We start from the raw sequence: 13,070 nt of genomic DNA, 5'->3' as shown, positions 1-13,070 counted from the left end.
TTCAAGGCTTCACACAGAAGACCTGATGGAGCGACTGACGTGTGGCAGAAACACAATATGAACGTAGCTTTCACGTGATCGGTCCACGCTCCTGTAATAATAATGTGCTGTTGGTTAATTGGGGCAATTAAAGGGGTTATCTGGGACTTTTGCTCTCCTCCTATGATGTGTCCAAGGTAGGCAGGCTGTAGCTCTGTGATCCTTGCTTCCAGTGACTGGTCTGGCTTGATTTGCTCCACTATTGATTTGATTGTCCTTCTTGCCCTCCATGATATTGATTACATAAGCCCCACTTCTGCATTTATCACCCACTCCTAGTTTTGGCTTACAAATACTGATGTAAAATACTGGCCAAATACTGCTAGTGTGACAGCAGCCTTATGATATATGATGATATTGGAAATTTGATACAGGAATGTGAAATATGCGACAGGCTTGCGACTCGTGACCACTCAGTATTTCTGCTGCCTGTGGTCTCCATGGTTTGCACAGTTGCCTCCTCCCAGGGCCCGGCCTCCCCTCCCAGATCCTCCTCTCCTGAGGCTGTAACAGTATCTGTGTTCTTCTGAGCAAAAACACAAAGCTGTGCAGCAGAGAGGCGGTGTCACTCAACATGGCAGGTAAGCTGCATTGTGCTGGCCTTAGGGACCCCACTATATAACCACTGCTGACTTCTAATATCCACCCCAAGGTGAGCGCTGGCCCTTTAAGAGCTGGTGGGAAGGCTGAGGATCTGCTGTTACATTCCTTCTGCACAGAGATTTCTTGTTTGTGTCATTTTTATCCATGTTTTTTTTTTCATGCTCTTATTTTTTCCCTTATTCCACAAGATACTGACCCCTCCGATGGGTCCTTAGGATTAGCAGGAGCCCCATTCCCTCGGCGCGTACTTAGTGACATTTTTTGCATGCCTCCAGGATTATCTAATGGGAAAAGTAGGAAGAAAGATGTGAATTGTCTAAATTCAGATCTGTGTGATCAAGGTCTGAGTTTATCGGAGGAGCTCTGCTTCCAAAATCACCTGAAAATTGCTGAAGACACTCGTCCTATTCATTTGTTGTAAAACCTCTTTGCTGTTCATATGTTAAGTCTTTTTTTTTTTCCCCTACCGTTCGAGGTTTTGAAAGTTGGAAAGAGAACTGGTTGGGGAAATAAAATAAAATACAAAAAAAAAAAAAAAATGCACATCACTGATGTCCAATCAAAGTTTGCAGAAAAAAACTCACTTTGTACTGAAAATAATAAAATCTGCAGCAGGTGAGCCCCAACTGCACCGACCTGACGTCACCAACATATTGTTTTCTAACCAAGAGCAACATCGATTTAAAAAAACAAAAAAACAAACAAAACATGAAGCCTCAATGGAATCCTGACCCCTCGAGAACCGTGTAATTGCTTCCATAGAGACGTCTTATTTACAAAGGAGATATGAAAAAAAAAAAAATCTCAAGCGACATGTTTGATTCGCAGAAAAAAAACACACAGAAACCTATTGAGATTTTATACGTGCTTCTCCCACATTGCCTAATATTGTGTGAGAATATTTATAAGAAAATAAACCTGATGCATGAATTAGACTTGGTTCGTGCAGACGGACGTATTTCAGATCCCATCGGATCCCATTTAGACCAATGTTGATCTATGCTGCTGTGCACATGTCCGATTTTTTTTCCTCCTCGGATCTAGCTGTTCCCAGTAAAAGAATCGCAGCATGCCCGATTTAGATCCGTTCAGCCATTCAACTCAGTTAGTCCGTGGAAATCATCGGACTGCACTCGGATGACATCTGAGTGCAGACCAATTTCCTACGCGTGACAGAATGGAGAAGATGGAGACATTTTTTTTCTCCTTCCTAGAGTATTGGATCAGAGAGTGATTAGGATAAATGTCCCGACTCTCTCGGATGAGAGAATACACACTAGTGTGACCCGAGCCGTAAAGCCTCATTCAGACATCTGTACTTCATGTAGGTGTTCTGTGTCTTTCATGGATAGAGAATGTCCCTATTATAGTCCTTAGGGTTATTCAAATTTGACAATCATAGACAGCAGACATTGTCAGGGTGGAATCCGTGTGCCGTCCATTTTTATTATTATTATTATTGCAATGTATAGGGGAAGCTTTGCAATTGATGATTTTTTTTTTAATGCAAGAAAAATCTCTGATAAAAACACTGACGGTAAAACCTGACACCGACCAAACTGATGAAGAAAAAAATAAATTAAAAAATCGCCTCCATATACAGTTCCTTTATATTACTGAAAAAAATAATAATTATATACCGTATGTGCAATGCTGCAGTTTTTGTAGGTGGAGTATTTGACATGATCCAAGTGTAAAAACTGCGTCCGCATTGAAAAACCTCCAGCAGGTTTTACAGGATCACAAGTGAAATGCTCCCCCTGGGTATTTCCTGAGGGTCCTTTCTGCTACCGTAAAAGCTGAAATCTACAGTAAAGGTACCGTCACATTAAGCGACGCTGCAGCGATAGCGACAACGATGCCGATCGCTGCAGCGTCGCTGTTTGATCGCTGGAGAGCTGTCACACAGACCACTCTCCAGCGACCAACGATGCCGAGGCCCCCGGGTAACCAGGGTAAACATCGGGTTGCTAAGCGCAGGGCCGCGCTTAGTAACCCGATGTTTACCCTGGTTACCAGCGTAAAAGTAAAAAAAACAAACAGTACATGCTCACCTGCGCGTCCCCCAGCGTCTGCTTCCTGAATCCTGACACTGACTGAGCTCCGGCCCTAACAGCACAGCGGTGACGTCACCGCTGTGCTTTCACTTTCACTTTAGGGCCGGATCTCAGTCAGAGCAGGAAGCAGACGGCAGGGGACGCGCAGGTGAGTATGTACTGTTTGTTTTTTTTACTTTTACGCTGGTAACCAGGGTAAACATCGGGTTACTAAGCGCGGCCCTGCGCTTAGTAACCCGATGTTTACCCTGGTTACCAGTGTAAAACATCGCTGGTATCGTTGCTTTTGGTGTCAAACACAACGATACACGGCGATCGGACGACCAAATAAAGTTCTGGACTTTATTCAGCGACCAGCGACATCACAGCAGGATCCTGATCGCTGCTGCGTGTCAAACGAAACGATATCGCTAGTGAGGACGCTGCAACGTCACGGATCGCTAGCGATATCGTTTAGTGTGACGGTACCTTTACAATCAGCGCCCATGCTGTGAAATGCAGAGGATTTTATAGTCTTCAAAATCTGGAGGAAACACTGACTGGTATGTTCACCCCCCCGGCTCCAGGCGCCAGCAAGAGAATGTTTTATTATCATTATAATTATTATTTTTTATTACTAGCTGAAGAGCCCGGCGTTGCCCAGGCATAGTAACTGTTAGTTATAGCACCTCACTTCTCTCATTTTCCCCTCACTCCTTTCATTTTCCCCCACACCTCATTTTCCCCCTCACACCTCTCATTTTCTCCCCTCACTTCTTTCATTCCCCCCCAACACCTGTCATTTTGACCTCACACCTGTCTTTTTCCAATCACTCCACTAGTTTCCCCTCACTCCTCTCCTTTGGCACTCACACCTCTTATTTTCCCCTCAGTATATACCTGTATGTCATCTGCTCCTGTATATAGTATATACCTGCATGTCATTTCCCCTGTATATAGTATATACCTGTAAGTCATCTCCTCCTGTATAGAGTATATACCTGTAAGTAATCTCCTCCTGTATATACCTGTATGTCATCCCCCTTTATATAGTATATACCTGTATGTCACCTCCTGTATATAGTATATACCTGTATGTCACCTCCTGTAAATAGTAAATACCTGTGTCATCTCCCCTGTATATAGTATATACCTGTATGTCATCCCCCTGTATATAGTATATACCTGTATGTCACCTCCTGTATATAGTATATACCTGTGTCATCTCCCCTGTATATAGTATATACCTGTATGTCATCCCCTTGTATATAGTATATACCTGTATGTCACCTCCTGTATAGAGTATATACCTGTATGTCATCTCCCCTGTATATAGTATATACCTGTGTCATCCCCTGTATATAGTATATACCTGTATGTCACCTCCTGTATATACCTGTATGTCATCTATCCTGTATATAGGATATGCCTGTATGTCATCTCCTGTATATAATATGTACCTGTATGTCATCTCCTGTATATAGTATATACCTGTATGTCATCTCCTGTATATAGTATATACCTGTATGTCATCTCCTGTATATAGTATATACCTGTATGTCATCTCCTGTATATAGTATATACCTGTATGTCATCTTCCCTGTATATAGTATATACCTGTATGTCATCTCCTCCTGTATATAATATATAGCTGTATGTCATCTCCTCCTGTATATAGTATATACCTGTACGTCATCTCCCCTGTATATAGTATATACCTGTATGTCATCTCCTGTATATAGTATATACCTGTGTCATCTCCTGTATATAGTATATACCTGTATGTCATCTCCTCCTGTATATAATATATACCTGTGTCATCTCCTGTATATAGTATATACGTGTATGTCATCTCCCCTGTATATAGTATATACCTGTATGTCATCTCCTCCTGTATATAATATATAGCTGTATGTCATCTCCTCCTGTACATAGTATATACATGTATGTCATCTCCCCTGTATATAGTATATACCTGTACGTCATCTCCCCTGTATATAGTATATACCTGTACGTCATCTCCCCTGTATATAGTATATACCTGTATGTCATCTCTTGTATATAGTATATACCTGTATGTCATCTCCTGTATATAGTATATACCTGTGTGTCATCTCCTGTATATAGTATATACCTGTATGTCATCTCCTCCTGTATATAATATATAGCTGTATGTCATCTCCTCCTGTATATAGTATATATGTGTATGTCATCTACCCTGTATAGAGTATATACCTGTATGTCATCTCCTGTATATAGTATATACCTGTACGTCATCTCCTGTATATAGTATATACCTGTATGTCATCTCCTGTATATAGTATATAGCTGTATGTCATCTCCTGTATATACCTGTATGTCATCTCCTGTATATAGTATATAGCTGTATGTCATCTCCTGTATATAGTATATACCTGTATGTCACCTCCTGTATATAGTATATACCTGTATGTCACCTCCTGTATATAGTATATACCTGTATGTCATCTATCCTGTATATACCTGTATGTCATCTCCTGTATATAGTATATACCTGTGTCATCTTCCCTGTATATAGTAAATACCTGTATGTCATCTCCTGTATATAGTATATACCTGTATGTCATCTTCCCTGTATATAGTATATACCTGTATGTCATCTCCTGTATATAGTATATAAGTGTATGTCATCTCCCCTGTATATAGTATATACCTGTATGTCATCTCCTGTATATAGTATATACCTGTATGTCATCTCCTGTATATAGTATATACCTGTATGTCACCTCCTGTATATAGTATATACCTGTATGTCATCTCCTGTATATAGTATATACCTGTGTCATCTTCCCTGTATATAGTAAATACCTGTATGTCATCTCCTGTATATAGTATATACCTGTATGTCATCTTCCCTGTATATAGTATATACCTGTATGTCATCTCCTCCTGTATATAATATATAGCTGTATGTAATCTCCCCTGTATATAGTATATAGCTGTCATCTCCTGTATATAGTATATACCTGTATGTCATCTCATGTATATAGTATATACCTGTATGTCATCTCCTCCTGTATATAATATATAGCTGTATGTCATCTCCTCCTGTATATAGTATATAAGTGTATGTCATCTCCTCCTGTATATAATATATAGCTGTATGTCATCTCCTCCTGTATATAGTATATAAGTGTATGTCATCTCCTCCTGTATATAATATATAGCTGTATGTCATCTCCTCCTGTATATAGTATATAAGTGTATGTCATCTCCCCTGTATATAGTATATACCTGTATGTCATCTCCTGTATATAGTATATACCTGTATGTCATCTCCTGTATATAGTATATACCTGTATGTCACCTCCTGTATATAGTATATACCTGTATGTCATCTATCCTGTATATACCTGTATGTCATCTCCTGTATATAGTATATACCTGTGTCATCTTACCTGTATATAGTATATACCTGTATGTCATCTCCTGTATATAGTATATACCTGTATGTCAGCTTCCCTGTATATAGTATATACCTGTATGTCATCTCCTGTATATAGTATATACATGTATGTCATCTCCCCTGTATATAGTATATAGCTGTATGTCATCTCCTGTATATAGTATATACCTGTATGTCATCTCCTGTATATAGTATATACCTGTATGTCACCTCCTGTATATAGTATATACCTGTATGTCATGTATCCTTTCATATACCTGTATGTCATCTCCTGTATATAGTATATACCTGTGTCATCTTCCCTGTATACAGTATATACCTGTATGTCATCTCCTGTATATAGTATATACCTGTATGTCATCTTCCCTGTATATAGTATATACCTGTATGTCATCTCCTGTATATAGTATATACCTGTATGTCATCTCCTCCTGGCTGTCAATTTGCCTCCAACACTTTTCCTTTCACTTTTTCCCCATTATGTAGATAGGGGCAAAATTGTTTGGTGAATTGGAACGCGCGGGGTTAAAATTTTGCCTCACAACATAGCCTATGACGCTCTCGGGGTCCAGACGTGTGACTGTGCAAAATTTTGTGGCTGTAGCCGCGGCGGTGCAGATGCCAATCCCGGACATACACACATACATACACACATTCAGCTTTATATATTAGATTATAGCGCCATTTATTCCATGGCCCTTTACATGCGAATCTGGGTTATTCCAGATTCCTTAACTGTGGCGGCTTTTATTTTTTTATTATAAAGAATCTTCATGTTTAAAAATCCAAACTTAGTATTCTTCCGGCAACATGAGGGCCTGTATTCTGCATTGTCGTAAATTCCAATCTCAGCTGTTAGAGAGGGAGGTGACAGCTGTATAATACCGCTTGCCATCATTGTGCCGTAACCATACAGCACCTTAGGTTTACCATCTTTCTGCTGCGACATCATGGTACATCGCAAGGTGAGAAGGGATTAAATGAGTTGTACAGAATTAGAAATACACGGCTGGTTCCTTCTAAAAACATTGGAACCGATCTGCAATACCAGACACGGCCCATAGATAGGTGTGGCGCTATTTTTGAATGGAAGCAGCCTCGGATTTCTGAGGGTATGAGCACACATATAGGCAACGTGCTGCCCGCTATGGTAACAGATAGGCAACGTGCCGCCCGCTATGGTTCAATATAGGCAACGTGCCGCCCGCTATGGTTCAATATAGGCAACGTGCCGCCCGCTATGGTTCAATATAGGCAACGTGCCGCCCGCTATGGTTCAATATAGGCAACGTGCCGCCCGCTATGGTTCAATATAGGCAACGTGCCGCCCGCTATGGTTCAATATAGGCAACGTGCCGCCCGCTATGGTTCAATATAGGCAACGTGCCGCCCGCTATGGTTCAATATAGGCAACGTGCCGCCCGCTATGGTTCAATATAGGCAACGTGCCGCCCGCTACGGTCCCATATAAGCAACGTGCCGTCCGCTACGGTCCCATATAGGCAACGTGCCGCCCGCTATGGACCACAATAACTGAACTGTGGCCCCCACAATTCTTGTCACTGTCATGGCGGCTACCTGCAGCCACCACTAGCATGAGATCACTTCATACGGGTCTATGTACAGTAGCTCGTATTGAGATTAATAACATAATCCATATGGCACTGGTCCATGACCAATAAATCATTCTTCTACCGGCTCATTGTGCACCCATAGGTACAGTAAATCCATATAAGCAGACTGCAGGGTGATTCATTGTATTCTGTAGTCACACACCTACAGCGACTTTATCTAAAGACCTAAACGGTTCCAACTCCTTTCCCTTTTACTCTGGCCAATGAACACCCTCCTATTCTGCTGAATTCTGGCCAGGTGACCAGGGTTGCCACACATGCCCTGTACTATTATAATGGCACAGAGCCTCGGCTTCTTGGGTGCCTCTAGGCCCCAACCAGTGTCACCTCTGATCCTCCCATGTATCCCTACAATGGGGACATTATTATGAGTGAGTCACCCAGTCCCACAAGTTATTAATATTCAGATTACAAAGGTTGTATCCAGACCCAAGCGCCCCAGTGGCCAATCCCAGATATGGACAATAGTACTAAAATAACAACTATAATAAATAAATATAAAATAACAAAAGGAAAATCTCACTAGGTTCAGGAGAACAGCGACATTTACACTAAGTAATACAATTACATATTTATGGCAAGTGACAGGCCTACCTTTACATTATGCATATGCATGTTTGTACCACTTCCAGTGTAATCTGTGGTTCACAGCTGAGCGATTAACAAGAAAAAGGCCATTGATGTGTCATATAAATATAGGAAACGTATAAAAGAGCAGATAACATGTATCTCAGTGTAATCTCCACTTACATGTTTATTGTACAGTAATAAATGTTTCCACCCTAGAAATACTTCAAACACCAAGTGCTCTAATGACTTGCTGCTCCCTATGAATAGTCACTGACAGCCATCCTGATAATAACCCTGGGGAGAGTTCATAGCTTACCACATCTCTGAACTCTCTGACCCCAGCAATGCAATTTCCTTAATAATTGCAACAAATGCAGTCACTGTGTACACACATTACATTACTGATCCTAAGTTACATCCTGTATTATACCCCAGAGCTGCACTCACTATTCTGCTGGTGCAGTCACTGTGTACATACATTACTGATCCTGAGTTACACCCTGTATTATACCCCAAAGCTGCACTCACTATTCTGCTGGTGCAGTCACTGTGTACATACATTACTGATCCTGAGTTACATCCTGTATTATACTCCAGAGCTGCACTCACTATTCTGCTGGTGCAGTCACTGTGTACATACATTACTGATCCTGAGTTACATCCTGTATTATACTCCAGAGCTGCACTCACTATTCTGCTGGTGCAGTCACTGTGTACATACATTACTGATCCTGAGTTACATCCTGTATTATACCCCAGAGCTGCACTCACTATTCTGCTGGTGCAGTCACTGTGTACATACATTACTGATCCTGAGTTACATCCTGTATTATACCCCAGAGCTGCACTCACTATTCTGCTGGTGCAGTCACTGTGTACATACATTACTGATCCTGAGTTACATCCTGTATTATACCCCAGAGCTGCACTCACTATTCTGCTGGTGCAGTCAGTGTACATACATTACTGATCCTGAGTTACATCCTGTATTATACCCCAGAGCTGCACTCACTATTCTGCTGGTGCAGTCACAGTGTTCATACATTACGTTACTGATCCTGAGTTACATACTGTATTATACACCAGAGCTGCAGTCGCTATTCTGCTGGTGCTATCACTGTGTACATACACTACTGATCCCAAGTTACATCCTGTATTATACTCCAGAGCTGCACTCACTATTCTGCTGGTGAAGTCACTGTGTCACTAACGCATGTAATGTGGGAATGTTAGGCTACGTTCACATTTGCGTTGTGCGCCGCAGCGTCGGCGACGCAACGCACAACGCAAACAAAAACGCAGCAAAACGCACGCTAAAACGCTGCGTTTTGCGACGCATGCGTCCTTTTTGGCCGAAATTGGACGCAAAAAAAATGCAACTTGCTGCGTCCTGTGCGCCCTGATGCGTGCGCCGCAAAAAACGCATGTGTCAAAAAACGCATCACAACGCATGTCCATGCGCCCCCATGTTAAATATAGGGGCGCATGACGCATGCGGCGACGCAGCGGCGCCCGACACTGCGTCGCACAACGCTAATGTGAACTTAGCCTAAGGCTACGTTCACATTTGCGTTGTGCGCCGCTGCGTCGGCGACGCAACGCACAACGCAAACAAAAACGCAACAAAACGCACGCTAAAACGCTGCGTTTTGCGACGCATGCGTCCTTTTTCGCAAAAAGTTGGACGCAAAAAAAATGCAACTTGCTGCGTTTACTGCACCCAACGCTTGCGGCCAAAAAAACGCATGCGTCGCAAAACGCAGCACAACGCATGTCCATGCGCCCCCTTAGTTGTATCAGGGCACTGTATATGCCGCGCGGATGGTGGTGGATAATATCTTTTTGCGGTTGCATTACATAATGTATATATTATATTTGCATATTCTACAATCTCTTAGTAAACGTTCTATTCTCGTTCAGGAAAGCGCGCTCTTGTGGTTCTGGGTCATCCGGAGCGGACGTCCTTTAATTATGCAATGAAGGAGGCCGCTGTGCAAGCTCTGGAGCGGAAGGGATGGGAGGTCACCGTGTCTGATCTATACGCCATGAAGTTCAACCCCCTAGTGTCCAGAGATGATATTACAGGTACAGACCCATATAAGTAACAAGTGGGGAAATATTTTGGAGCACATTTATTACGGCTAATGCGCTAGAATTTTATAATATGTGCATTGTGCCATATTTGTTACGTGTTACTCACTTTTTTGCCTCACTAGACACTTTCTAAAATATCTATCAAGATGCACCAAATCTGGTATATAGCATGTGCAACATTAATAAATTTGGCAAATATTGTTTGCATCCTCTAGGTTTATGCGTTTTTTTTTTTATTTTAAATAACTTGGCAGGGTCTGTTGCTCTCCCTACCCTTCAAGTGTAGTACGGGGTCTGTCGCTCTCTCCCTCCCCTCTATTGTATTGCGAGGTCTGTCGCTCTCTCCCTGCCCTACATTGTAGTACAGGGTCTGTCGCTCTCTCCCTGCCCTCTATTGTAGTGCAGGGTCTGTCGCTCTCTCCCTGCCCTTTATTGTAGTGTAGAGTCTGTCGCTCTCTCCCTGCTCTCTATTGTAGTGTAGGGTCTGTCGCTCTCTCCCTGCCCTCTATTGTAGTGCAGGGTCTGTCGCTCTCTCCCTGCCCTTTATTGTAGTGTAGGGTCTGTCGCTCTCTCCCTGCTCTCTATTGTAGTGTAGGGTCTGTCGCTCTCTCCCTGCCCTCCATTGTAGTGCAGGGTCTGTCGCTCTCTCCCTGTCCTCTATTGTAGTGTAGGGTCTGTTGCTCTCTCCCTGCTCTCTATTGTAGTGTAGGGTCTGTCGCTCTCTCCCTAGCCTACATTGTAGTACGGGGTATGTCGCTCTCTCCCTGGCCTCCATTGTAGTGTGAGGTCTGTCGCTCTCTCCCTGGCCTCCATTGTAGTATGAGGTCTGTCGCTCTCTCCCTGGCCTTCATTGTAGTACGGGGTCTGTCGCTCTCTCCCTGCCCTCTATTGTAGTACAGTGTCTGTCGCTCTCTCCCTGCCCTCTATTGTAGTGTAGGGTCTGTCGCTCTCTCCCTGCCTTCCATTGTAGTGCAGGGTCTGTCGGTCTCTCCCTGCCCTCTATTGTAGTACGGGGTCTGTTGCTCTCTCCCTGGCCTACATTGTAGTACGGGGTCTGTCGCTCTCTCCCTGGCTTACATTGTAGTACGGGGTCTGTCGCTCTCTCCCTGGCCTCCATTGTAGTACGAGGTCTGTCGCTCTCTCCCTGGCCTACATTGTAATATGGGGTCTGTCGCTCTCTCCCTGGCCTCCATTGTAGTACGGGGTCTGTCGCTCTCTCCCTCCCCTCTATTGTAGTGCGGGGTCTGTCGCTCTCTCCCTGGCCTACATTGTAGTACGGGGTCTGTCGCTCTCTCCCTGTCCTCTATTGTAGTGTAGGGTCTGTCGCTCTCTCCCTGCTCTCTATTGTAGTGTAGGGTCTGTCGCTCTCTCCCTGCCCTCCATTGTAGTGCAGGGTCTGTCGCTCTCTCCCTGCCCTCTATTGTATTACGGGGTCTGTCGCTCTCTCCCTGGCTTACATTGTAGTACGGGGTCTGTTGCTCTCTCCCTGGCCTCCATTGTAGTACGGGGTCTGTCGCTCTCTCCCTGCCCTCTATTGTAGTGTAGGGTCTGTCGCTCTCTCCCTGCTCTCTATTGTAGTGTAGGGTCTGTCGCTCTCTCCCTGCCCTCCATTGTAGTGCAGGGTCTGTCGCTCTCTCCCTGCCCTCTATTGTAGTGTAGGGTCTGTCGCTCTCTCCCTGCCCTCCATTGTAGTGCAGGGTCTGTCGCTCTCTCCCTGCCCTTTATTGTAGTGTAGGGTCTGTCGCTCTCTCCCTGCTCTCTATTGTAGTGTAGGGTCTGTCGCTCTCTCCCTGCCCTCCATTGTAGTGCAGGGTCTGTCGCTCTCTCCCTGTCCTCTATTGTAGTGTAGGGTCTGTTGCTCTCTCCCTGCTCTCTATTGTAGTGTAGGGTCTGTCGCTCTCTCCCTGGCCTACATTGTAGTACGGGGTATGTCGCTCTCTCCCTGGCCTTCATTGTAGTACGGGATCTGTCGCTCTCTCCCTGCCCTCTATTGTAGTGTAGGGTCTGTCGCTCTCTCCCTGCCCTCTACTGTAGTGTAGGGTCTGTCGCTCTCTCCCTGCCCTCCATTGTAGTACGGGGTCTGTCACTCTCTCCCTCCCCTCTATTGTAGTGTAGGGTCTGTCGCTCTCTCCCTGCCTTCCATTGTAGTGCAGGGTCTGTCGGTCTCTCCCTGCCCTCTATTGTAGTACGGGGTCTGTTGCTCTCTCCCTGGCCTACATTGTAGTATGGGGTCTGTCGCTCTCTCCCTGCCCTACATTGTAGTACGGGGTCTGTCGCTCTCTCCCTGGCCTCCATTGTAGTACGAGGTCTGTCGCTCTCTCCCTGGCCTACATTGTAGTATGGGGTCTGTCGCTCTCTCCCTGGCCTCCATTGTAGTACGGGTTCTGTCGCTCTCTCCCTCCCCTCTATTGTAGTGCAGGGTCTGTCGGTCTCTCCCTGCCCTCTATTGTAGTACGGAGTCTGTTGCTCTCTCCCTGGCCTACATTGTAGTACGGGGTCTGTCGCTCTCTCCCTGGCCTCCATTGTAGTACGGGGTCTGTCGCTCTCTCCCTGGCCTCCATTGTAGTACGGGGTCTGTCGCTCTCTCCCTGGCCTCCATTGTAGTACGGGGTCTGTCGCTCTCTCCCTCCCCTCTATTGTAGTGCGGGG

At 44.4% G+C, this 13,070-nt stretch overlaps 1 protein-coding gene across 1 annotated transcript in view; it reads left to right on the top strand.

The window, feature by feature from the left end:
* The first annotated feature begins 464 nt into the window (after window positions 1-464).
* Window positions 465-13,070, top strand: part of NQO1 (NAD(P)H quinone dehydrogenase 1) — a 34,305-nt gene continuing 21,699 nt past the window's right edge. The window contains exons 1-2 of the mRNA XM_077288523.1: window positions 465-620; window positions 10,248-10,412. Coding sequence (XP_077144638.1) covers window positions 614-620; window positions 10,248-10,412 — 172 coding nt within the window. The 5' untranslated portion in view covers window positions 465-613. The remainder of the gene's footprint in view (window positions 621-10,247; window positions 10,413-13,070) is intronic.

The sequence above is a fragment of the Ranitomeya variabilis genome, chromosome 2 (assembly GCF_051348905.1).
Source record: "Ranitomeya variabilis isolate aRanVar5 chromosome 2, aRanVar5.hap1, whole genome shotgun sequence".
Classification (NCBI taxonomy): domain Eukaryota; kingdom Metazoa; phylum Chordata; class Amphibia; order Anura; family Dendrobatidae; genus Ranitomeya; species Ranitomeya variabilis.
Note: the sequence above shows the minus strand (reverse complement) of the source record. Positions and strands in the feature narration are given on the sequence as shown.